Below are 27,947 nucleotides of genomic sequence, written 5' to 3' on the forward strand. Positions count from 1 at the left end.
CTATTTCCAGGATGACGAAAAAATGATCATGTTATTATTTTTCCGTTCTGTTAAAGGAACTGTATTTTTTTTTTTTTTTTTTTTTTTTTTTGCGGTACGCGGGCCTCTCACTGTTGTGGCCTCTCCCGTTGCGGAGCACAGGCTCCGGACGCGCAGGCTCAGCGGCCATGGCTCACGGGCCCAGCTGCTCCGTGGCATGTGGGATCTTCCCGGAGCGGGGCACGAACCCGTGTCCCCTGCATCGGCAGGCGGACTCTCAACCACTGTGCCACCAGGGAAGCCTGGAACTGTATCTTTTGAAAAAATTTTTCAGGAATCATTCATTATTTTGGTTAATACTCTCTGGAAAAATTTTTGTTGTTACAGAATAGTATTTCGCAAACCTACACAATTCAAAGTGTTTACCCTGGGTTCATTACTTTTTACTACCATGAAACATCATGGTTTCTTGTCTCAATGTTGTTATTAATTTTTTTACTATATAGTGAATCATTTAATAATCCATTGAGGAAAAAAGACTGCTGTAATATCCTATATGTTGCTATTTTGAAATCCAGTGTAATTTTTGAGACATGGTTTTTTCATCATATACCATACTTTAATAATGCATTTGAAAGATAACATTTCAAAAACTACAATACCATAGTCCTGATTTTGATGTTTATAAAAAGGATATGGAGATAACTTCATATACTTGGAATCTATCGGAATTTACATATTTACTTCAAATGGTATTCAGAGTGCTTTCTAATATTGTTTATTTCTTAAAGAAATAACTAGACTATAGAAATTAGAAACTTTTTGTCAAGTTAATCATTTTATTTATTTATTTATTTAATTTTTAAAAATAGATCTTTATTGGAGTATAATTGCTTCACAATACTGTGTTAGATTCTGTTGTACAACAAAGTGAATCAGCCATATGCATACATATATCCCCTCCCATTTTTTTTTTAACATCTTTATTGGAGCCTCCCTCCTTTATAATTGTTGAGAACTATTTGAAGGTCTTCTAGGTCAGTGAAGAGATGAAAATGTTTTTAGAATAAACTTGAATCTTTTACTGAAGATTATTAACTGTGTAAAAAAGTTTTACTCTACCTAGCATAGGGCCTTGGACATAGTAGCTCTCTAAATGTTTGAATATTTGTCTTTAATTTTCAATTTAAGTGTTTATAAAATATTTTTTATCTTAGTGTTATGCTTTATTCATTATGCTTTATATTTAGTATATTCAGAGCTTTTCAACTTCACTAACATTTTATGTTTTTTCAGTGAAATACAAAATAGAAAAGATCTTAGTGTATAGATAACTATAATCTTAATATTTCCACCTTTAGATTATCGACACAATGGTCGAGATCTTCAAAGCTCAACATTGTCAGTGCCAGAACAAGTAATGTCATCAAACTATTGTTCACCATCAGGGTCTCCTCACCGAGTAGATGTTATAGGAAGGACTAGATCTTGGTCACCCAGTGTCCCTCCTCCACAGAGGTAAGACAGCATAACATTTTATTTGTAAGATGATATTATAAGCCTATTTATCATAAAGTATTATTGGAAATTTTCAAAGATAATAAATTGTTGTAAAAAAAAGTTACTTAGGGAAAAACATACCTGCTATCAATAGCCTATATAATGAGAGTAAGATGAAATATGGGCTACTTTGTAACTTTAGATGACCTATATATAATTTTATAGTTATAGTTATAAAGAAGATCCAACTTCCAGTCTCATATGTATATTGAGCAGATCTAGTTAGACCCAACTGATTATACTCATGTATTATATAGATATTGATAATTTAAGAAATTGGAAAAAAAACATTTGATGGAGCTATATACAATTAAGAACAATCATGAGAAGACTAAATAGGAATGCACGGACAGTGGGAAGAATTACTTGGAAAATCTGCAACTCCAGGTCTTATGCTTAGTGGAAAACTCTGATCAATCCAGTTAAGTACAGAAAGGCTTAATGGAGTAAGAACCATGGAAGTAATGTGTTTCCTAACAGGAAATATGTGCATAATTTCACATTTTATATACTTGCAATGTTTAAGGAAATTTGAACTCTTAGAACGACAGCCTTATAACGCTTAGTTTAAATGAGTAATTGAGTTAGTTTTAGGCATTTAGACTTAGAATTTTAAATTGTAATCTTAATTTTGTACATGGTATTGGACTATTTAAGAGAAAAGGTATATTATATTTATAAATTTAACAATTTATAGGAATATTAAGGACTTTAAAAGTGTTAATTTAGACAATTAATTGAAGAGAAAAATCTAATATGTTAAGCTAACAAACATAGTTTAAAGTGTTTGAAGATGTTGAATTAACTAAATTTGTAAATGGGACTAAAATTATTAAAAGTCTTCTGAAAAGTAATTGTTTAAATGTGGTAGGCCTATCAGTAGGGTAATAAGATTTGTAATCTGAAATTTAAAGTGCCAGAGAGAGAGATTTTGAATTCGTAGCTTTAATAAATTAAGTCCTTCCTTGTTAAAAAAAAAAAAAACTTGACTTTTACCAGGGAAAAAATATTTGAACATGCCAATAGAAAATTGGCATGGGTTTTAGATTAGATTCACCTGCATGTAATAGGAAGCCCGTAATAACAGGAGCTTATGTAAAAGGTTTATTCCATCATGAAAAAGAAGTATATAAGTAGAAAATCCAGGCCAAGAATGGCAGCTTAAAAAAATATTCATTAATCAATTCTAAAGACATCAGTTTAGATTTTAAAAGAAATAACAATTAATATCCCTAAGATAAGATCCACTGATATATTGATCCACTGATATATTGTCTATAAGCAACATGCTGAACTCATTTTCTCCATACAAATCTATTCCTCCTCCTGTGTTACATATATCATTATCACTACTATACACCTGGGAGTCATCCATTAATAGTTTTGATAATCCTTATCTCCATCTCCATTGATATTATCTTACTTTTATGTTATACCTCTGTTATAGCAGCAATCTCCTATTAGTTAAAACAAAACAAAAACCTTGGACTTGACATTACAGTGATTTTTGTCTTTTTCTACTGTCTTTATAAATAAACTTTGTTTCTTAGTATAATATGTGACTATGATCTATTAAGATATTTAGTGGATCTTGCTATTTCAGTCGGAATGTGGAACAGGGACTTCGAGGGACACGCTCTGCTATGGGACATTATAATACAATTAGCCGAATGGATAGACATCGTGTCATGGATGACCATTATTCTCCAGATAGAGACAGGTAAATATGATCAAATACTATTAGAGCTTATTATAATTGCTGCCTTCAGAAAGAAGGTATTACCATAAAATATTTTCATCCTGAACTTGGGTATTTCTTATCCTAGTTTCTAAAACCATATGCTTCCTTTACAATACCTACATTGATTCTTGTGATTGCCACATCATTAAAAAAAATTAAAGAAACAAAAATAAACTTTTGTTTGGTAAGAAAAAAATTCATTTTGCTCTTTCAATTTTGGTACTTTGTTAAATCAAACCAGTTAAGTTAGTGAATTTGCACATGAGGTTATAATGATAATCAAAAGGAAAATAAGATGTTTTATTATTTTTACCATATCATAACCAATTATCATATAGAAAAATACTTTCATGAGACAACAGATGTAAAGTCTTTTACATTCATCAGGGAAATAAGTGTGACTTTTTTTATATAGAAGTGTTAAGACAAGTTTGATTTGTTTAGGAAACAGACGCAAAAACTGATTCACGAGGAGGTTTTTCCTCATGGCTTTCAGTAAACCTTTTAAGCAACTTAAAGAATCATGCTTGTCAGCTGCTGTACTTGAGAGACTTCTCTGAATTTGCTCTATTAAATGTGATATACTTAGAAGTAATATGGTACGTTTCAGTACATACGTTAATTACTACTTATTTTTTTAAGTTAAGCAAATTGGTTAACCCTCTAATTCATGTTTTGGTTACATATAAAATAGAAAATGCTATATTTCCCCAAAACTATTAAAAGGATTTAAGATAAGGATTAGGATAGAAAGCTTAAATTACTATTCAGAGAATATTATGATGAAATAACACGGGAACTCAGAAGTCTCTTTGTATGCATATGAAACTAATTTTAGTAAAATTAGTTTAGTAAAATTTAGTAAAAACACTTGGGGGTTTTCAATCAATTGATATGAAAATTTGCTGTCAATATTTATATATTTAATTGTTTTATCTAAATCTAGGGTTATACTCAGTTCATGCTTATAATTTCATTGTGTTGGAGTACACTTTTCCAAAATAAAAGATAGGGAATATCTTAGTCTTTAATAGTGTCAAGTGTTGGCTTTTGTGTCTGAGATCTAAGAAGAAATAGGAAATTATTAAATTAATATCTTTGTTAGTGTTGAATGAAAGTTTATGTAGTGTTTTATTTCTTTTTCATTTATTTGACTTTTTCATAGTGGTCTGTGTCTTTAGGGGTAATTATAGGCATGCTACCTATAGAAATTGATGCTTATCAAGTACAATAATAGTGAATATGTTAGTGTGATTAGGAAGGAGTCATAGGGTGGATAAATGAGTTTTTTGTTACCTAACAGAACTTCAGTAATTTTTGGAAATTATTTATGTAATGATTCATAAACTCCTTGTTCATTGAAGGTTTGTTAAGCAAATGATGAGGGAGAAAAGTCTGAAATGGCTTTAAATCTTCCAAGTTTATATAAAATGGACTTGATATTTTCTCTGAAGATAATACGGTATGGTCTAAATCTTGCAGAGAAGAATAGAATAAAATTAACCTCTAGAATTATACTTACAAACAAAAATAGTCACTATCCTATCAAATGCATAATATTTTATCAGTATTTTAAGACATATAGCCCTAAGGTTAATGACCAGAAAAATGCTATTAAATCCTTGGTATTAGTTAATATTTGAATTAGTCATAATTGAAATGTCATATTTTCTTGTTTACTTTATAACTTTATGAATCTTTTAGTTTAGCAAAAATGTTCAAGTAATTCAGAAGTTTTGGGGAAAGATGATCCATGTGGTTTCATTACTTTTGTGTTGTACATTACCAGGTCATAATTACTCTTAATTGTGAGCTGTTTCAAATGCTTTTTGAAATAAGTAAAATACCATTTCATTTAAATAGGTCTGTAAAACCATTTCTAATATATTAATTTTGAGTTATTTTTGTAATCATTATTCATTAACATGAAGAATCAAAAATAAAAATACAGTGTTATTCATGTAGGTTATTAAACAATGGGTTCTTAATTTCTGTTTTATCCTAATATTCTAAAAGGTTTTCTATAATAGAATGCATGTGAAAGCATTGTAATTTTTATGTACTATTTAGAAGGTAAGAATACTTTAGACCTCTTACAGTGAACTTTCATGAACAGCATTTTATAGAGTCAGTCAATAATACTGTTGATTAAAAAGCCTAAAAGAGAATTTCCTTTGAGAGAGTAGGTAAAATTTAGGTATTTTGAGTGGTGCATTAACCTTTGTCAGTAAGAATTGACACACTGACCTTAATAGTATTTCATGGAATTTACTTTTTTCATAGGATTTGGAACCAAATGGCATTGGGTTTGAATTTAAGCTTTTTGCCACTTGCTAGCTGTGTATCTTTGTGAAAACTAATCTCTTTAACACTTGATTTCCTTATCTATAAAATTAGAATATTAGTACCAACTTTATAGGTTTGTTGGGTAGATTAAGTGACATAGTGCCTCCAATTGCATGGTACTCAAAAAAGGTGCCTTACTCTTAACATTTTAAAAGGATTTTTGGCTTACAAATAATTTACATTTTAATGTGCTTATCAATTAAGCAGAGAAAAGAGAAATCAGTCAATTCAGGTGTTTTTTAAAGACATTTGTAGAGAATGTAGGACATGAGTTGGACCTTGAAAAAATGGGCATGTTTATTCAGGCAAGAACAAAAGCAAAGGCACAGAGACAGAATACACATGTACATCAGAAAGACCCAGTATGAAGGATGAAGGACTCGGGAACATATTGGAAAGTTGTGAATGAAGATAATGGCTTTTACATTGGCTATATTGGGTGAGAAATGATGCTATTTGACATTAATTTGTAGTACCTGGTTAAACTTAAGGGTGTAACAATATCCTTTTCTTATAGGTAACATAAAAAAGAATTATATATAAAATTTCGATTGGATCTTTCTCTGCACATCTCACTTTATTTCATGAGTCAAATTCCTATTATATTTTGAAAAGAAAGTAGGTTCATTACAAGTAATTCAGAAACTTGGATACAAGGATAAAAACGATTAATCGTAATGGATATCTTTCATCTTCCTTTTCATCGCCCATACTTTTTGTATCATTGTTTCTCTGGTAAATCCTGGTAACTACTACAAGGAACATCATTTTTCTGGGGCAAACCATATGACTTTAGTATTAGAAATATTTCAAGAGTTTATTTGTTTACAGGAGTTAATTTACTATTAGAATAAGTGTAGAGTACTAGATACTATTTCTGTAACATGTCAGAGATATCTTACAGTACACATTTTTGTTTTGTTTTGTTTTGTTTTTGTGGTACGCGGGCCTCTCACTGTTGTGGCCTCTCCCGTGGTGGAGCACAGGCTCCGGACGCGCAGGCTCAGCGACCATGGCTCACGGGCCTAGCCGCTCCGCGGCATGTGGGATCTTCCCGGACCGGGGCACGAATCCGTGTCCCGTGCATCGGCAGGCAGACTCTCAACCACTGCGCCACCAGGGAAGCCCTACAATACACATTTTTATGTCTATCCTAGAGACTAAAATATATCGGTTGCATTTAATTCCATAGAGTATACTTTTAGCATAATAAGAAAAAAACCATAGCACTGGCAGAAGATATATTACTTCATAAACTTTTTTCTTCTGTGCATTCAATGAATGCAGTTATATTCTAAAAAGAAAAATGCCCCGTTATATGAATCTCTGAAATACCTCACACACACGCTATTTCTCTACTCTTTATCAGGCAACCAGCTACCAGAAACTGCCAAACATACCTATAACTATTTGTAGTCTTTTTGTGATCCTTTCAGTTATAAACTATGAGAGAAATACATCTCTGAAAGTTTGAAACTATAGAGAAAGTAAATGGAAAAAGAGAATTCATCATACAAAAATAATACAACTTTTTATTCATTATATTTCAGGAGTATATTTTAGCTTATTTAAATCATATTATATTTTAGGAACTAAGGTAGCAAAACAGTAACAATATCAAAGACAGAGCAGAAAGTTTGGTATTAGCTTGAGATTGTTGGAAACTTAGCTTTCAAAATCTACAGGTTACTTAAGAATAAGATTTTTATCTCCTTTTGTAGTCCTTTTTATGTATCTGCTAGTCCTAAAAGGTAACATTCAGGCTAATGAAATATATGGAAGGATAATTCATTATAAATACAATTTTGTTTTGTCTTCAAAGATTATATTTCTTAGTAAGAATCAGAGTGTGTCAGGAAATTGGATCAGTAATCTTGTTCAGTTCTTTGAATAGTGATTTTTTTTCTTGTGATTTGAGAATCTGTTACTTCATTTTTTTCTCCTTTTAAAATTTAGTCACTTTTTTAGTTTTCTATTTTATTCTTTTACAGTGAATTACAGCTCTGCTCAATTTTTTTAAAATTTCAAACAAATTGGATTAAATGCATTTTGTAATATAACAACTTTGTTTAACTCATTATGTATATTCATCACTTTATTGCTTAGACTTTATAATATCTGTTAATTTGGGGAGAAGAGTAAGCATGCTTTAATAGAGAAGTGTAAATAAAATGTTTTTAAGTTGTACTAATTGGAAGCAGCAAAGGACTTCTGTATCTTAAGTGGATTTTAGGAGGCTTACTAAAACAGTATGGTTAATTTGTGTAATATTCATAGATGCGTCTTTATACTTTTCACTCCATCTCAAGGGGGAATCATGACCAGATTAGGTTAAGAGGTATAACATACCTATAGAAAAGGATATAGTCAGGGTTCTCCAGAGAAACAGAACTAGTAGGTTGGATAGAGAGAGAGAGAGGGATTTATTATGAGGAATTGGCTCACATGAATATGGAGGCTGAAAAGTTCTACCATCTGCTGTCTGCAAGGTGGAGACCCATGAAATGGTGGTATAATTCAGTCCAAGTCCAAAAGCCAGAGAACCTGAGAGCTGATGGTATAAATCTCAGTCAGAGGGCCAGAGAGTTATGAGATGTCTAGCTCAAAAATGAGGCAGGAAAAAAGGGAAAAATTCCTCCTTCTTCTTACTTTTGTTCTACTCAAGCTCTCACCAGATTGCCTGATGTCCACCCACAATGAAGAGGGAAATCTACTGATTCTACTGATTCAAATGGGAATCTCATCCTGAGACACCTTTACATACATACCCAGAAATAATGTTTAATGTGGACACCCCTTGGCCAATTAAGTTGACACATAAAATTAACCATCACAAAAAGGGAAATAAAACAAACTGTTACTTGATGAAGGTGATTCCTGTATAATGTTTTCTTTTACATTATAGAGACAAAATTAATTATAAACCTCCCCAAGGAAAATATTAGAAATTGGATGATGATATATATGTTCTATGAATATGAAAATTTTAACAAGCTTTGAATTTTACACATTTTTGTTACTCTTAAGTAATTCTAAGAGACAGTTGATTCCTTTTTAATGCAATAAATCCCAACATCACTACTGCTGGATTTTCTTTCTCCTCTTTGTAAAGCCAGGAAAGTCTCTTTTTGATACCGTTTTCCCTATTTTCTTATACTACATAGGTTTGTAATTTTTTATTTACAGTTCTAGAATGTTTCTATGATTATGTGAATGACTACTCTCTTTGGACAGTAGGTTGACCATGAAAACAGCGTAATTGTGTTATACATTTTAGTTCAACCCAAAATATATTTATTGAGTGGGTCAGGCATTATGCACAAAGATTTAAAATAGGCTTCCTCCTGGTCTAGATAAACAGATGATCCAACTGATTATACTAACTAATTCATACCAACTAATTATACAATATACCAACTAGTTATAAAATGTAGAAGACTGGGAGGCCTAAGCATAGTAGTGTTGGAACAGATTGGAGAGAAAATTACTTGATTTGATCTATTGGGAAGACCTTCAAAGAGAAGTTGGACTTTAAAAATGAGAAGAATTTTGAAAGGCAATGAAGTGGAGACAGGGAGTATGATGGGCATTCTTGGATGAGTGATGAGCATGAACAGAGTCTGGAAGTCAGGAGAGTATGGGATATATTTAGAGAATCTTAGGTAGTCTGTTGTACCTAGATAAAAAGTTGTGGTATGGGAAAAGGGAAGTAATAGGAGATGAAGATTGAATGTAGCTTACAACTTAATTTGTGTAACATTTTAAAGAATATATACTTGTTTTTTGATATGGGAAGCCATTGAAGGATTTGGAGCAATGTGCCTACATGACCAGAAGCATACTTTGTAAATATACTTCCATAGACAGAGTGGACCAGGAGAGGGTTGGATTCTGAAGGAAAGGAGACCTAATAAAAGGTTATTTCAGTGGACATGGTAAGCCTGATTTAAGGTAGTGGCAGAAGAAAAGGAAAAGAAGGAATAAATCTGAGTTATTTAGGCATTAGAATGAGCAATGTTTGTAAATCAATTGAATGTGGAAAATAAAGAAAATGGAGGAGTTAAATTTTGATTTTTTTTTTTTTTTTTTTTTTTTTGCGGTATGCGGGCCTCTCACTGTTGTGGCCTCCCCCGTTGCGGAGCACAGGCTCCGGACGCGCAGGCTCCGGACGCGCAGGCTCAGCGGCCATGGCTCACGGGCCCAGCCGCTCCGCGGCATATGGGATCCTCCCAGACCGGGGCACGAACCCGTATCCCCTGCATCGGCAGGCGGACTCTCAACCACTTGCGCCACCAGGGAGGCCCAAATTTTGATATTTTAAAGCTTGGTTTATTAAGTAAATATTTAAATCCTTAGTTGAAAGTGGAATTAAAAGAAAAGGAATAGCTCAAGTATTATATTAAATTCCAAAGGGGGATTAAAGAGTTATATATGAAACTAGAAGGGCCTTTAGAGGTTATAGGGTTCTATGTTCTTAAGAGGTACGTGAAGGATTGCTGTTGTAGGTAAGGATGAAGCCAAATGGGTAGGGTCTAGGCTTCTTACTCCCTCTGTAGCAGCACCATTTTGATTTTATTGAATTCCTAAATATTGGTTTTACATAAAATTTTGTTTGAAAAAACAACTGGTCTTCTGCTCAAAAAGAAAGTTGGAAAACTACTGCTCCAGCTCCCTTATTTCACAAATGTAGCACCAGATGTCCAAATAGGCCAATGTCTTGCTCGTCTCACAATTAACATGTGTTTTTCTAAAATGCCTACATGACACTCAAGCAGCCATGTGGAGATCCCAGGAAGCTGCTGGAAATGTGAAACCCAAAGACAAATCAAGGCTAAACCAAAGTGAGAATTTACACTATAAAAACAAATAATATTATCCAGAAAGAAGGTGTTGGAGTATAAAGAAGGTCGAGGAACAAATCTTGGGAAACCACTGTCTCTGAGGAATAAAAAAGAAAGGGAATCAGTAAGTGAAATGGATAAAGAAGCACTTAATAGGCAGAGACCAGACCAATGTGTACATGTTAAGAGCCTGAATTTTGGCTCAAGAAAGCCCTGAGTTTGAAACCAGTCCTGCTGCTTACTTTACGGCTGTGCGCAAGCACTCAGCCTAGTTTCTCTGTCTGTGGGAATACTAGACCCTATCTCAAAGAGTTGTTACGGGAAGTAAATGAGATATAGACAAGGCTTTAATGGAGTATGTGGCACATAGTTAAGTTGTTATATAAACACTATTTTTTTCATTGAAGTATAGTTGATTTACAATGTCGTGCCAATCTCTGCTGTGCAGCAAAATGACTCAGTTATACACCTATAGACATTTTTTAATATTCTTTTCCATTGTGGTTTATCACAGGATATTGAATATAGTCCCCTGGGCTATACAATAGGACCTTGTTCGTAATCCATTCTAAATTTCTAATAGCCAGAGAGAATAGTGTTTCAGAAACCAAGAGAGTGTCAAGAAATAGAGGTTGAAAATCATTGTCTAAAACCATAGATAAGTGGAGTGTGATGAAGATCAAGAGGAAATTAAAGGACTTTTTAGAATTTCACAGATAATATTCACAGCTTCAAGAGAATGGTAGAGACAGAAATCAAATCACAGTAAGCTTTAAGCATGAGAAGTGAGAAAGTGGTAGCAAGAATTGTAGATATGTCTAAGATGTTTTATGATGAAAAAAAGAGGAAGGCAAGGTTAGTGAAGTTTTATTTTTAGGATTAAGTGCAGTTGTGGAAGGGAAGGCATGAGACAAAAATGAATGAAACAAGGTCATGTGGGAAGTAGGATTACAAGTAGAGGAATTGCCTCTTCGTTTGTTGCAAAAGAGGACAAGTGGAGATATAAATATATATGAACTCTATATTTAGAGGTGTTGAGAGAGACCAAGATTGGTTTCCATTTTTTACTGAAACATGATCATCTGCCAAAATTAAGTGTTTTGACATGAAAGACTTAAAAAATAGAAAAATTTAAAATCAGTGCTATAGAAAGAAGAGAATCAGCTACAGAAGGGTAAAAAGGTCAATGTGCTACTTTGATGGCTTATGGTAGTCATGAGGCATGAAGTGTAGCAGAGCCAATAGCATGTAATAAACATATAATAAACATAGTGCATGGAAAATGGATAGCATCTGATACATTTACAAAATAAAATTAGTATTCAATTAAAGGAATTTGAATCAGTTAGCTCCTTACTAAATGGAATTTTATAAAATCTTTTAGTTACTTTTAATTAGTAATGATTGAAAAAGAAATAGCTACCTCATAAAATCTCCTAAGTGTGATAAATATTAGAAATTACCTCTTTTATTATTTTCTTCTTAAGCTTTCTGGTTATTTTTATTATTTTTCTCTTTCTACCTTTCCTCCTAAAAAATGAGAAAGCATCTGTATTGTATAACATTTTATAGATGGTGCTAAAGATGTTTGAGTGATAATTGATAAGATTTTATTTTGAAATATTATTTGTTTAATCTCAATTTGTTACATTTTCTTGTGTTTCGTTTTAGAATATTTAGCATATTTTAACCTTTAGCACTGCCATATTACACTGGACATTGGGAGGAAGGAGCAAGCTTTCCAGTAACAGTTTTCATTTGCTTTGCTTACTATCTGCTTATCTTTTTTGAATCTCACTTTAAAAATTAAAATGTACTTTCTCATTTCTTTCCTGAGTCTCATTTATATTCTTGTTTCTACCATGCTTTCAGTCATTTTCTTACTCTACCTCGCTCCAGATACAGTCAGACCATTGAACATCATCACAGGGACGGCAGGTATATTTTTCTTACAATTGAGTCTGTTCGTAGAATTGCATGTGCCTGTCTATTGATATGATATAACTCACTTCTATTTTTGTTTTTTATATATACATATATGGTTACTGATGAAACATAGAAGTATTATCCTTATAAAATAGTAGAAAATAAAGCATATATAAACACTTTAATTGTGTTAGGATGTCAAAAATATAGCTTCCCTTAATGGGCTAGGATCATCTCTTTGATGATTCTAAAAGTTTAACTCACCAGAAATTACATTTGACTCTTATTACGTACAAAAGTAGAATAACAGTATTATTAAAAATTAATTTGACAGCTCACCTTCCTCTGCAGCACTAGTTGATTAGATATTTAGGCAGCACTAGTTGATTGGTACATATCTTAACAGCCCCCTTCCCCCACCTCCCTCCGAAGTCAGTCCTTGAAAGTGCTTAGGTTGGACTGAGGTTTCTGAGGGTAAACTCAGGTTTATCGTTACTTTGTCAAAGGTGGCTGTGATCTACTCATTGGTCATAGTAGATGAACCCAGATTGCTGGAGAATACTGGGTCTGTCTACCCAGACCCAGTATTTCTAGTCTACCACCATTCTCCTTGTACTGAAGGGAAATATAAATTACCTGGCATTTAACAGAAAGGAGAATTAGCTTTCTAGTTAATCCTAGAAGGAAATTGAGTGGGGAAAGAAGGTCTGTAAAGCTTGCAGTTTCTCAAGGCTAAACATAGCTTTAGGGATTTGAGCCAGTTCAGTGACAACATTTTTAGGCCCGGTAGGCAGAGAAAGGAATGGCAATGATAATGTGATTGTGGATTCAGCTGTATAAATAAGGAATTATGTGCTGTACTCACTCTGACTATGGTTTCAAAGTGATTTGGGTTATGTGTGATCACTTTTATCCTATTAGTTTAGTTAATTAAGAGTTGATAATGAAAGAGCTTAGAAAAAAATAATTGAAACTAATAGGTAAATTCCTAAGGATTTAATTCATTTAGACAAATGTGGAAGGAAACATAGAGATATCATCAATAACAAATTCCTAATAATTCAAATTTTGTGATGTCTTTCAGTAAATGTAATTGAAATTTAGTGCCTTCCAGTTTTTTTTATATGATAGTGGTTATTGCTATATTTTATTTTCTTTTACATTTCTCAGTCTCTTTTTCTGTTATTTTGCTTCAATACTAAATAATTTTTACTTTGTTGTTGTCTTTTATTTTTATTATTGCTGTATATTACATTCAAACTATTTTTTGGTTGCAATGATCATACATTTATCTTACAGAAATGTGAAAAGCAGTTTTATAATTTATAATTGGGCAAAAAACAGTTTTATAATCCTTATAATTGGGCAAGACCTTTCTTAAGGTGGGTGGCATGAATGAGACATTACTGATTATAGACTTATTCTTCTTACACTGGTATCTTTCCATTTAAATGTAAATTAAGATCATGAACCACATTAGTTTTTTATACTCTGTATTTTTCTTAATTATCAATAAGTAGCTTGTCTGCTTCATATCATTTATTCTTTCAGTAACCCAACGTAGATAGAACCAGTTCTTTATCAGCTCTAGGTTGGTTATCAATTTCATATACTTACTCAAATTCTCAATCTCAGCCTAGCTGGCCTATTTTGAAAGAGAGATTTCTGAATTGTCTTTTGTGCCATAATTTAGTTTATATTCAGGAAACACAATATCATTGATGTTTATATTAAAGTAAAACAAGGTTAGAAAAATCACTTTTAGAAAACAAGTTATCAAATAACTTACTATAAGATTTACTGTCACTTAAATGATTCAAATTTGTGAGTCTAGTGTATACCTACTCCAGAAAAGTTGGATAAATTTTGTGAGAATGCACTCTTTAGTTGCTTTTAAAAATATTATCTTTTATCGTTATTACTTTGACACATACAAAAGAATGTGTGCATGTTTCAAAGCATAGTAATAAAATAAGCATTTATGAATCTACTACCCGAACCAAGAACCAGAATATATGGTTGGTTATACTCCTTGCATCTACCTGTAGGCTCCTTGCCTATTGCATTCGTATGCCTCTTCCAAAGAAGTAGTAAGTGCTGTACTGAATATTCAGCTTAATATTTCCTTCCTTTGTTTTTTTTTAAAGTGACTTTGATCATTTATTTCACTCTGCTAACTTTCTGAGTTACTCAGTCCCTCTGACTCCCACTTCAGTCCACTATGAGATTCTGGGGATTGTTGAAAATATAAAAACTCATCTAGTCACCTATCCCTTCTTCTTTATTTATTACCATAATATTCCATGCTTCTTGTTTAACCCCTGAACCTTTTGTAGGTAATGCAACTGAACACAATCACCCATTTCTCTTACACGTTGATATCATCTGTTGACCTCTTGGTTATGCTATTTTATGCATGTGGCTTTAGTCTTCCTCTTTATCACAATTTCTGCCATGAGCCTGAGTGCTGTTAGCATTCACCTGAATGATCTGTTCAGCACCCACTCACTTCCTTGACCATCTCAAATTGGAGGTAGTGAACTTTACCCCCAGTTCTACTTCACTCAGTCACTCCCATGGCCATGCTCTGAATATTATCGTCACTTGAAATTGTTCTACCTTTGAAATCTTTTAAAAATTTTAATATTTTATATAATTTTTAAAGTTTACTTTCCATTTACAATTACTACAAAATACTTCACTCTTGGACAAGAACTACACATGGTTCCTTCTTATTCTTTCATTGAATTACTTTTAACTCACTGGTTCTTTTATCTCAATAGACAACTCCACTCTCTTTACCCATTTACCTTTCCCAATTAGTCTCCACTTTTCTTTACTTACTTACATATCCAGAGGTTGAATCCATTCTCAGAAATATCATCAGTTCCCTTGCTACATTGTTCTGCTTTTACCTATTTGACAAAGTCCAAATGTGGATCAATTTCTGTCTCTTGCCAAATCGTTTTTGATCTAAATTACCCAAGTTCTCCCTAACTACCTACTTGAGAAAAAAAACCTGAACATTTAAAGGAAAAGTGACCTCTTTATTGAGGATTGTGGAAAGAATAAAAAGAAGTTGGCACCAACTTTCTAAGTATCCAGTTTCCTGGTCTAGATTTCAACATGGCATTAACTATCATGGTCCGGGAATTCCCTTTCTGTGAATAAATATGTGTTAATAGTTCCAAGTAGACCATAGTTTGGCTGTATGAAATCTGGAATTTTCTGAATGGAATAAATGTAGTAAACTCAACATGACATCTCCAATAGGTGAAGAATCAGAACAATTGGTCTCTCTGTTTCATGTTTGTAAAATGAAATATTATGAGTGCTTTCTCTTTGGAACAGATGAAGAGAAGCTTAAATAATGTTTGCTAAACTTCTTTTATATTACTTCAGGAAACAAATATTTAACTAATATTAAGAATCAAAACTTTTTTTTCTTCTGAACAGGTTATGCTGACCAGTGCAAAATTATCTCTGATCATTGTGTATTTTAAAACACATTCAACATTTAAACAAACATATTTAGAATGGATATCAGGTTACCTTTTATTGATTTCCCTTTAAGATATATCCTTTACTTCAATAAATATATCTTTTATATTTTAAAATTTACCCCCAACCCTACTTTTCCTCCTAGTAATTATCTTTACTTAAAGCTATACATAGCATATTAAGGAATCACTGACATTGCTGGTGGACAGCGTGGCAACTTTTACATAAAAATGTGATGGAGGAGATGACAACTAGGCTATATCTTAAAGGAAGAATTAGAATTATTTAGGGGGAGGTAAGGTAGGATGTTGGTGGAATTTTCAAGAAATATATGAGCAAAGTTACTAAAGTAATAAACACCGTGTTTTAGTGCTGTTGGAGCATTAGCCACAAGGCAGGGAATAGCAAGAAATGAATCTGGAATGATAGAGATGGTCCCGAATATGAATAACCTTGTATACTCTGTTAAGGAACTTAGGCCTAAGACGGTAGTGATAGAGGTACTTTGAAGAGTTTTAGTTTGGGGATGGCTATAATACATTTATTCACTCTAGAATAATTACTCTAGAGACTCTGTGGGTGGTTGATTTGAGAGAAAAGAGTTTGGAAAAGAAAAGCACATACTGAGGTATTTGCCTTGTTCTAGGACAGCAGAAACTCTTTGAGGGCCTGAACTAAGTAAGGTAGTGGATGGAGAGATAGAAGATGAGAGTTAACCAATTAAAATCAATAATACTTGGTAAACAATGGGATTTGGATGTTGAGGGGGAACCAAGAGTCAAGAAACGCTCCTAGTCTTACAGCTTGGGTAACTGGGTGCCTGTGGTACCTTAACAAAGATGGGGGGAATTGTTAGGAGAGGGATCAGTTTAAGTGAGAGACAAGTTCAGTTTTGGAATTATTGAGAGGGCTAAGAGGAAACCTCTAGCAAGGAGTAAAGTAAATAATTTTCAAGCTTAAAGAAGTAGTTTAGTCTACGTAGAGCAATTTGCGAGTAAATTTACTAGTAATGGGAAGTAGCCACAAAATGAAAGTGAAATCAACCAGAAAGACTACCCATGAAATGAGAGCCAAGGAGTTTTCCTCTGCCATGGGAAACATTAACATTTAAGTGGTAGTCGAAGGAAGAGAAATTTCTGAAGGACATAGTGAAGGAAGAATGAGAAAAGTAAGAAGAATAGAGCTAAAAAATTAGAGAGTTTTAAGAAGGAAGAAATAATGTCAGCAATAAAAATAATAAATGAAAAATGCCCATTGATTTGTCAAGGGAGAAGTCATTGGTGACTTCCACTGATGATTTTGGAAGGGTAGTGAGGGAAGAAAGGCAGAATTCAGTGGCCTGAGGCATGACTGGGAGATAAGAAAATAAATACACCAAAAGAGTGTGGAGGAGAAGTATTAGATAGGGGTATGTGATACCAGAGTAGGTTTCTTTCTTTTAGAATAAGAAATATACCCTGTGTTGATAGGCTTGGAGGAAAGAATGCTTTAGGAAAAAAAGATAGGTTGAAAACACAGGAAAAAAAGAGGATGACTGGAAGAAAGGTCTTAGAGCAGTAGGTAGGGCTAACCACACAGGTGGAGTTTGTAAACATAAAGAAGCTCTTATTTACCATTGAGGCAGGAGGAAAATAGATGAGAGAGTTGGAACTAAGTAAGTTTTTAAAGGATGTTAAATTGAAGGTAATTTTGTTTGATAACCTCAATTTTGTTGTTGCTGTAATTGAGATTACATGATTGTTTTTGAGACAAATTCCTGAGGGTTCCCAGAGGTTGAATACGATGTTTGATTGAAAATGAGAAAGTTTAAATAGTTGTTGGGTAAAAACTGATGGGAACTGATTAAATATAGGTAAAAAGATTTTTGGTGATGCCACCACGGCAAATGTTGGAAACCATGAATTTGTAATGTACCAACCTGTATGAATGTATGCTTTGCTTAAGCAATACCCAGTTGCCTAGATGTTGAAGAATCAGATTATGGCATTGAACCAATTTTAGGGTTTTGATGAATGTTTGGAAGATTTGGTATAAAAGGGAAGCTGAGTGTTTTTATAGGAGGAGTTCAGATGATCAGTCATAGAGTAGGATGAGAAGGATGGAAGAAAAGCAAAGAGGGTGCTATATACTGGCAGGAATTGGTTGGACCAAGGAACAAAAAGTATCAAATGGAGATCAAGTAAATTGGGAGTGAGATTATAAAACACCTGACAGAAATAATGATTGTCATCAGTTTGAGATATTGGAGTTTAATATTTGAGATATTGGAGTTCAATTATTATATTAAATAGTTTCATTGGATTCTAAGATCCACAGTATTTCCCCAGGAGGGAGCGCTGAGGCAGGAAAAAAGTGACAATTATTGAAGTTTTGAAGATCCAAGAGTTGTGGTTCAGATTATCGAACAATTTTCTGCATGTGCATTGAAATCTCCTAGCATTACCATAGGAATTACGGTAAAGAAGACGGCTGACACCCAATTCCTCAAATTATCAATGACTAAGGGATAGTGATTGGAAGTTGGATAGATATTAGCAACGTGAATTAATAATGGATCTTATAGCCAAGGGGCATGCTTAATAGAAATAAGGACGTGTACATTACAGTGGGAGAGTAATGGCCAGGGTGTCTCTAGGGAACCAATCTCTCCTGAATCCATGGGCTTTGAAATGTGAAAGAATAAGTAGCTTCTGCAGGTGAGAGTTACACTGGAAAGAGAGTCTGCAGAGTTGAGCTAAATGTTATTTAAGGTAGGAATATGCAGAAACCATTCTGCAGAATGGTTGATGATGTAAGGAAGTTAGTTAACAGTGGATAAGGATTCTTGAAAATATAGCTAAGAGAATCAGAGAAGATTAAAATGGTACAGAAGAGAGTACAAGAAATGAAGAATTTAGAGAGAAGATATCAGGGGGCAATTGGGCTTGCCCTTTACTTGATACTAAGAATTACAGAGATAAGATGCTTAAATAGAAGTGATGTACCTCAACTATCCTAAATTTATCCTAAGTTGTTTTGGTGCCAGAACTGAGTTGGGTTCTGGGAAGGGTCTGACCTGAGGCTAGAGTAGTGCTGAGGGATGCCATCGCGTTTGAAGAGAGGCAGTGAATGGTCTTTTCTTAAGGTATTTAGGGCCATGACTAGGACCCTAATTAGAGAAAGGTTTCTGACAAAACTAGTGGAGTCACAGGAGGATGAGATTCCTGTGTGGAATGTAGAATGTTTTCCTGTAGATGCCCTATCTGAGAAGTAGACTGAAAGCCCTTAGTGAATGGGATCAAATCTAAGTAATTCACACTTCCTGAGCTACCCCTCCCCCTTTTGCCTTAATTTCTTTGCATTGTTACAAACCTTCTCCTTTCCTCTTAGAAGCATTTTCTTCTCCATCACAAGTAATCTATTTGTGTTTCTGACTGTACACTTTCTTAATTTCTCTGGAATTTTCCTCCATTCATTATTTCTTGTTTCTCTTACATTTCAATCTCTCTTACTTTACTAATTTGTTTTTCCTCAAATTGTTGTTACGGAGGACTGTTGAAATCTCCTTAATAATACCTTCTTTCTATTCTGCCACACCTTCAAGCTCCCTTGAGAATGATCAATTTCTCTCTCTTACTTAGGTCATGTTTCTTGACTATGTATTTTTACATATGCTTTCTCCACTCCTTCATCGGCTCCTAAGCTTTAACCCTCTACAGTCTGACCTCTGCTTCCAGCACTTTATTTTAAATGATTTTCTCCATGGTTCTTATTTGCTGTATCTTTTTACACATATTTATCCTTGTTATGTCCTTGCATCTGCCATTATTAACCACTTCTCTTTTTAGCCTCTCTAATGAATAGTGAAATATTAATATAATACAGTGACTTCTCAAACTGACTATCTGACTGACATCTGTACAAGAATATTCTTGCAACGCTTCACAAATTTAAGTCCAAACCTGAAGTTACTCTCGTTCTTCCCAAGAATTCTTCTATTTCTGTTAATAGATCATCCTTTCATTTTGGAGGCTGGGAATTTCAGACTCTTTCCTTGGTTTATTCATGTCTTTCATTTAATTCATATGGTGATTTGCCAAACATTATATAGAGGAAAAAAAAAAAATCCCTGGTCAAAGAAGTTAACAGGCTTTAGAACCAAGAAAGCACAATTCAAATTCCAGCTCAAAAAATATCTAATTGTGTGACTTTGACCAAGTTTCTGTGAGCCTTAGTTTGCTTATTTCTAAAATGAGAGAGATTGAATTATACAATTTATGAGATTCCTTCTCACCTTAAAATTCTGTTTGTATAATTCTGTATATTGTATATTTTGTACATTGTAATTTATGTTTGTCATCCATACCTTCTTCTGTTTCCAGACTTTTACTACAAGTCAGCCTTTTCCTACTCTAATTCATTCCATACAGTACTGCTGAAGTCATCTTCTTAATTCATTACTTAAAAAGTACCTTTGTTCAGAACTTTTTGGTCACTCTCATTGAAAATTAAACCCTGTCTTAACCTCTTAACTAGATGTTTAAGATCTCTATAAACTGACTCCAAGCTAATTTTCTAACATTTTACCACATTCTACTTTCTGTTATTTCTAGTATTTCCATTTGACTCTTTTTCTCCCGTCCAACCAGATTTATTGACCATAAGAAAATTCTATATACAAAGTGACCTAGACCTGTTGCTTCAAAACAAGATCTTTTCTTACTAACATTTTGATAGGTCAGTCCATACAATGTCAAAAAGTGCTTACTCTAAAATTAGTAGAAAAATGTCCAATGCATATTAAATGAATGACCTAACTATTGAAACTTTAATAACTCTTTAAGATAATTAACATAGGTAGACTGTAGTTCCTATCACAGGCTTCTGGAGCACTGACATGAGACGTCAGAAGGCCATTTTGTGCAATGCCACTGTGACGCCTTTGTGTTTCTGGATCATGACGTTCCCATTGTCCGATTCACAACACAGGAATATCCGTGGGGTCAGAGGTTAGCTTAACTGCTTGCTGGGCTAGAACAGATAGAACCCGAGCCTGCTCATCTGACCGGGTCCCACGGCAGCCCAGGTTAAGTCCCTGTGAATCTGTGACCAGGACTCCATCAATGGATGGATTCTTCACTGTGTCCTCCAAGTGCTACTCAGAAGTCGCCTCCATCCCACCCACTGTGTGCCAGGCCCAGGACCGCACAACACATGGCGTCCTTCTTCACCACCGGCCTCCCATTTGACTCTTTTTTATGGTCGCTGTCTATCTGCTGATATTTCTTCAGCTTTTCATGCAGAAGATATTGTTTGTCCTTTCTAAGATAGTCTTTAACATGCCAATCATATAATATTTTAAATTCCCTGCCTGATAGTCCCAACATGTGTCCTAGCTGAGTCTGACTCTGTTGATTGCTTTGTCTCTTGACAGTGGGCCTTATCTTTCTTGCTTTTTAGTGTTTCTAGTAATTTTGACTGTTAGACATCATGTCATCATTAGTGACTGAGGCAGATAGTATTTGTGCCTGAAAATGTGCATACCTTTTGTTCTGTGTGTATGTATGTGTATTTAGGAGGGGATTAATCAGTCCTCTGACTACTATCTCTATGTGATTTGAACTGACATTATGAAGTAACAGCTAGGGGCAGCAGGCAGCAGTGTATATGAGGAATTTCCACTATCCATGTAAAACTAGCAAACAAAAGAAATGCTAGTGAATTGTTCAAAGTTGACCAATGAAACTTTTGAACATGGCACTCAGATATTCTAGAGTGAGGAATATGCCTAATCACATTTACTCATGTCATACAATAGCAATGCATAATTTGGTTCTTTCGAGATACATCTTTAAGATACATCTTTAAGATGTTTGTTATTTTATGGAATCTTTGAGGACCTGGGAAGGGAAAACATACTATCAATACTTTAGTGAGATAACTTGAATTTCTTACAGTTAACAAAATGGTATTAATACTTCAACATCCACTGAAAATGGAAACTATTTAGTAAAATAAGAATTTTATAGATAGAAGGTGATAATTATATCATCTCTCAGGATTTTGAAAAAACATATTTTAAAGATGTATTAATTTGCAGTATGTTCATTGTTGCTGAGTAAATAATCTTGCTTATTTGTTGTTTTGTTTCTGTTATTTTTGAAGTAAAAATGAAATAACATTGAGAATTATAACTACTATAACTGCTATAACTACTAATAAAATACTCAAAATATCCTCAAGATATTTATATTTTACATGTTTCTGTGTGTACAATATATCTTTATTGTTCTGGAGAAAATTGGGGGAATCTTCTTGCTGTTTCTAACATTGACTATTTTTTAGAAAATACTTCTATAGATAAGGGAACACTTTACTTCTCTTTCTGTTGATAAAATAGGGTTATGAGAAATAGTAACATGTTTTTCTACATTAAAAGTGTTTGGTTTCTCTCATCAATATGTGTATTATTACCATTGTCACATGGTAGATTGTTATTAACTTGGCTGACCCTAGATATTGCTGTTATTTTTGAATAATATCATTTACTTTTAACTAACATACAGAAATTAATGTTTAACTGAACAGAAATGTTCTGTAAAAAAAAAAATGCTGTCGTGCCCAAGGAAAATTAATCTATCTTCCTCCAAAATAATAAAATATTACTCTTCATACACATGGTAAATAAGTATTTCTGAATATGTACTTATTACCATGGTATTTTGTGTACTTGAAATTCTCTTAACTTTGGAAGCAATGCTAAAATAATATAGAGTTTTTAAAAAGTTAAACTGTACCTTGCATAATATGATGAGTATGAAAATTATAGAGTTGAATCATATAATTGCTTTAAATTACTTGATATGTTATACAAATCTATAACATTTTATATTAATTACCCTAAAATATCTCATTTAAAAATTCTGTAATATATTTATTTCTTCAATTATGCAGCTAATGCTCAGAAAATCTCTATAAACACTGAAGGTGTTTTATCAAAAGTATAATGCTGCTGCTGTTAATCAGCTTACTATATTACATAATATAGATATAGGGAAGTCATTTCTTGCCCCAAACATGAGATTATACTTCTTGTCCTTCAGAGGTACATCCAAATTTATTTTTAATATTTCAGCTTTATAAAGAAATAATTTCTTTATAAAAAAGAAAAAATAGTAATTCCTAAGTAGCTTTACTTTTTACAAGTCTGTTTTTTAAAAAGCCCTATTACATTTACTTATCTCATCTTTACAGTATAAATCCATAATAAGTCTGTCTGATTTAACATAGACTCTAAAGTCTGAGTTACATTGTAGGACAATTTTCATTGATACCTGAATAATACTTTGAAGTATTGTGATGTTTGTTTTTCATTTTTTTAGTATTCTTAGTATTCTTCTATCGTATTTAGAGAGATAGTCTACATTGAGCTTATGTTAATCTGGAGTTGTATCATTGCAATGGTTGTATATAAGTGAAAGAAAATGCTCACTGACCTATTCTTTTCTGTTACACTGCGAAACTCCCATGTACTTTGAGACTAGGAGAAGTAAGTAGCAAAGGTGATGAAATAAGTAGGAAGCTGTGCCAGATACCTGGAAATTAAAAAATCTTTCAAAGGCGACTATACGAGAGGAAAAATGATTGAAAACATACAACTTCACTTGATGATTATAAAATGATTTTTCCCTTAGAAATCCTCATCAATTCTGCATGTACTATCATATGCTTTTAAAGCTGGGTTGTTACAATACTGGGTCTTGTTTCGATAGTGTCAGTCAATATAATTCAAAAAGTCATGTACCACAATGTTTATTGCAGCTCTATTTACAATAGCCAGGACATGGAAGCAACCTAAGTGTCCATCGACAGGTGAATGGATAAAGAAGATGTGGCACATATATACAATGGAATATTACTCAGCCATAAAAAGAAACTAAATTGAGTTATTTGTAGTGAGGTGGATGGACTTAGAGTCTGTCATACAGAGTGAAGTAAGTCAGAAAGAGAAAAACAAATACCATATGCTAACATATATATATGGAATCTAAAAAGAAAAAAAATGGTTCTGAAGAACCTAGGAGCAGGACAGGAATAAAGACGCAGACATAGAGAATGGACTTGAGGACATGAGGAGGGGGAAGGGTAAGCTGGGACAAAGTGAGAGAGTGGCATGGACATATATACACTACCAAATGTAAAATAGATAGCTAGTGGGAAGCAGCTGCATAGCACAGGGAGATCAGCTCAGTGCTTTGTGACCACCTAGAGGGGTGGGATTCGGAGGGTGGGAGGGAGACACAAGAAGGAGGAGATATGGAGATATATGTATATGTATAGCTGATTCACTTTGTTATAAAGCAGAAGCTAACACACCATTGTAAAGCAATTATACTCCAGTAAAGATGTTTAAAAAAAAAAAAAAAAGATGTTGTGAAGACACAGGGAGAAGACAGCCATGTACAAGCCAAGAAGAGAAGTTTCAGGAGAAACCAACCCTGCCAACTACTTGATCTTGAACTTCCAGGCTCCAGAGCTGGAAGAAAATAAATTCTGTGGTTTAAAAAAATATGAGTTAGCTCTATTTTTGGAGTATCCTCTGCAAATGCTTGCAGTTTGGAATAGCAGCCACTAAATAAGCAGAGCTATAATCTGTATCTATCCAGGTAAATGGCACATACAAACTCTGAACTATTTTAAACATATATATCAGAAAATGTAAACTAAGAATAGAATTCTGACAGATATTAAATCACTTTTAAAAGACAACCAAATTATTTACCTAAGAAAGATTTAAATATACAAGTCAGTGTTTCCTAACTTTTATATGGCTTGATTTTGTCAGTCTTGTAAAATCTGTGTTTACCCTTTTTAGAATAATATTTTGAAATACATAAGGTAAAATAAAGTGAATAAGTAGGATCACAAAGGAAACTATTTACATTGAATTATAGACCCCAAGTTCAGAAACCCAGGTAAACACTTAAATATTTTATGCCTTGCAAATGGTTATCTATTATTTCCCATGCCTCAGTTGCTACTATTCAAAATTAATTATTTATAAGTTCTTACCTTAAAATTAAAACTCACTAAGAATTTAGGTGGAAGTTGGCAAGTCTTATATCTCAGTCCCTTAAAGAACCTGCTATGAAGCTGGGTATTATATATGAGACTTAGGCATTGCTGCTTTCAATTTTCTCAGCAATAATCTTAGTTCTCACCTAGTAAGACCTTTTCTTACCCAACTGTGGGAGCAGGAGCCTATCTTGACCTTCTACTGTGTTATCAAAGTTTGAAATATGATAGCTTTCCCCTCCCCTTAACTGTGGTGGAACATTTCAGTAAATTTCTACCTTCTACTGTGGTTCTTGTCATGTTTCATTTATTAAACAATTTTCATTTCACACTATGGAAATCATATAATTCATATTATTGATGAATATGGAAAGAAAAATATAAGTAAAATTTAAAACATTGATTATAATCTTCAAGCAACGTTTTCACTAAAGAGATTTTTTTAAAGGGATATTTCCTAAAGAGTGACCTGTTTGCTTTAAAAATAATAGTATCCTTTCAAGGACATAGAACTTAGCAACACATTTGAAATAATTCTCTGGATTTCACTCACGATTATATATTTCAATTATTAAAATATAGTGTCGAAGAAGTGTAAGTGTATATATCCTGATATTTCACATTCCACTCGGAAAAATTACTCGATGGAATCAGAATAAATCAAATTTTGCATAAATAAGTGAAATATTAGCTTAATTTTCTGTTGGGATAGTCATAGATATTCCAGAAAGTTGTGTCACTACATGTTATATAATGAAATAAGGTTATTACTAATTTAAGATAATAGGAAATATGAAAATAATGTAAAGATTGGTACTTTCCAAAAATAGGTTTTAAGGAATAAGGTATACACATCCCTTTGATTCTGGTTACCTATTGTGTTGAATATATACAAAGATATGTACACCAACAACATTTAACAAATATTGAGCATATTTCTTTCTCTTTTTTTTTCTTTCTTTTTTTTTTTTTTTTTTTTTTTTTTTTTGCGGTACGCAGTCCTCTCACTGCTGTGGCCTCTCCCGTTGCGGAGCACAGGCTCCAGACGCGCAGGCTCAGCGGCCATGGCTCACGGGCCTAGCCGCTCCACAGCATGTGGGATCTTCCCGGACCGGGGCACAAACCTGCGTCCCCTGCATCAGCAGGCGGACTGTCAACCACTGCGCCACCAGGGAAGCCCTCTTTTTTTTTTTTTTAATAAATTTATTTCTTTATTTATTTTGGGCTGCATTGGGTCTTTGTTGCTGTGCATGGGCTTTCTCTAGTTGCAGTGAGCAGGGGCTACTCTTCGTTGCAGTGTGCGGACTCTAGGCACATGGGCTTCAGTAGTTGTGGCACGCGGGCTCAATAGTTGTGGCTCGCGAGCTCTAGAGCTCAGGCTCAGTAGTTGTGGTGCATGGGCTTATTTGCGCTGAGGCATCTTCCGTGGGATCTTCCCGGCCCAGGGATCAAACCTGTATCCCCTACATTGGCAGGCAGATTCTTAACCACTGTGCCATGAGGGAAGTCCTGAGCATATTTATTTCTAAAGAGGCGTGTTCTCTCTAAAATAGTTTTTCAGGAACAAAAATGGAATTATGATTTCTTACACTATCAGGTTGCCTTTTCATTTCTCTCTTTGACTAGTAATTGAATATTGTATATGTATTTACATTTAATCTCAGCTTATTTTCACATATTCTGGATACACAAAAAAACTAAATTCTTAAGAAATCAATCATATTATAGTACATGGACTTAAAAATAGTTTAAAAATTATTTGCCTTATATGTTACCCTATAATTTGAAAGTGTCAGATAATCACAAGGTAACGTTGTAGAGTAAATCCAGTATCCAGTTCCTAAAGTCATCTATTCTAATGCCTACTGGTCCAATATGCCACATAATTACTTATATTTGGGAAATTGTGTCATTTCTTTTCTTAATTTTCTTTAATTGCTTGCATTTTTCATTATCAAAAATAAGATTGAGAGAATTTATAGGTAAAGTGGAAGTCCTTAATACAATAGTCTTGAGGGAGACTACTGCTTTCTTTACTGTCTATAATATATAAACATTTCCATTGCTGTGGTTACGACTACGTGCGGGGGTAGTAGCTTCATTTGAAGTATACTTTGGAGTATGTGTTACTTTGGAGTTCTAGAGCCAAAGCTAGTGTTTTTTGGGTTGTTCCATAGATAGTGGTGCTGGTGTTAGGAGACATTTACTGATTACATGTTAGATGTAAAAGCATTATGCTAGACTCCAGGGATACAAAAATTAGTATTGATAGGTTATTCATTTAAGTCTGCTTCTTTCAAGAAGGATTAGGTTTTGATGTTAAATTTATTTGTGGTCAAATTGTGTGAAATCACATTGTTTCAGAACCATTATTATTTCAGTCAATTAATACCCGTTCTGAATTGTGTTGGTTGGCATCACTAAACTGCACTGAGATACATAGCATAGATTGGTTGATTAACTCCTTTTCTATACAGAGATTTTTCTTGTGGACCATGTTTAAATATGGCTACAGACTGCAAAGTTGCAGTTTTCTCGTAACATTCTTTTTTTTTTTTTCTTTTTGCGGTATGTGGGCCTCTCACTGTTGTGGCCTCTCCCGTTGCGGAGCACAGGCTCCGGATGCGCAGGCCCAGCGGCCATGGCTCACAGGCCCAGCTGCTCCGCGGCATATGGGATCCTCCCAGACCGGGGCACGAACCCGTATCCCCTGCATCGGCAGGCGGACTCTTAACCACTGCGCCACCAGGGAGGCCGTCTCGTAACATTTTGATTCTGCCGTTTGAATGTTTAGGTGTATCAATACACGATGATTGTGCCGAAAGCCATTTTATATCTTAGTTGGTATACTAATAAACAGCCTTAGGGACTTGAGAATTAGTGCTTTTATGGTTTTCTTTTCTCTTTTGAAAATGTTAGGAAAAGTCAAAGAATTCTTTTCAAACAGTAGAATACTTCACATATTTCACATGTTCCATTTAGAGAATTCATTTTGGAAA

General features: G+C 33.8%; 1 protein-coding gene and 1 pseudogene across 8 annotated transcripts in view; one reads left to right on the forward strand and one right to left on the reverse strand.

Moving 5' to 3' along the window:
- The window catches only part of RIMS2 (regulating synaptic membrane exocytosis 2), a 590,231-nt gene that overhangs the window by 356,257 nt on the left and 206,027 nt on the right, over positions 1–27,947 (forward strand). For all 8 annotated transcript variants that reach the window (XM_060115826.1, XM_060115828.1, XM_060115819.1 and 5 more), the window contains 2 exons: positions 1,341–1,497; positions 3,143–3,259. In XM_060115826.1, the coding sequence (XP_059971809.1) occupies positions 1,341–1,497; positions 3,143–3,259 (274 nt within the window). The remainder of the gene's footprint in view (positions 1–1,340; positions 1,498–3,142; positions 3,260–27,947) is intronic.
- Positions 20,779–21,049, reverse strand: LOC132501068 (ragulator complex protein LAMTOR5-like; annotated as a pseudogene).

Source organism: Mesoplodon densirostris, chromosome 13, assembly GCF_025265405.1.
Source record: "Mesoplodon densirostris isolate mMesDen1 chromosome 13, mMesDen1 primary haplotype, whole genome shotgun sequence".
In the NCBI taxonomy this organism is placed as follows: domain Eukaryota; kingdom Metazoa; phylum Chordata; class Mammalia; order Artiodactyla; family Ziphiidae; genus Mesoplodon; species Mesoplodon densirostris.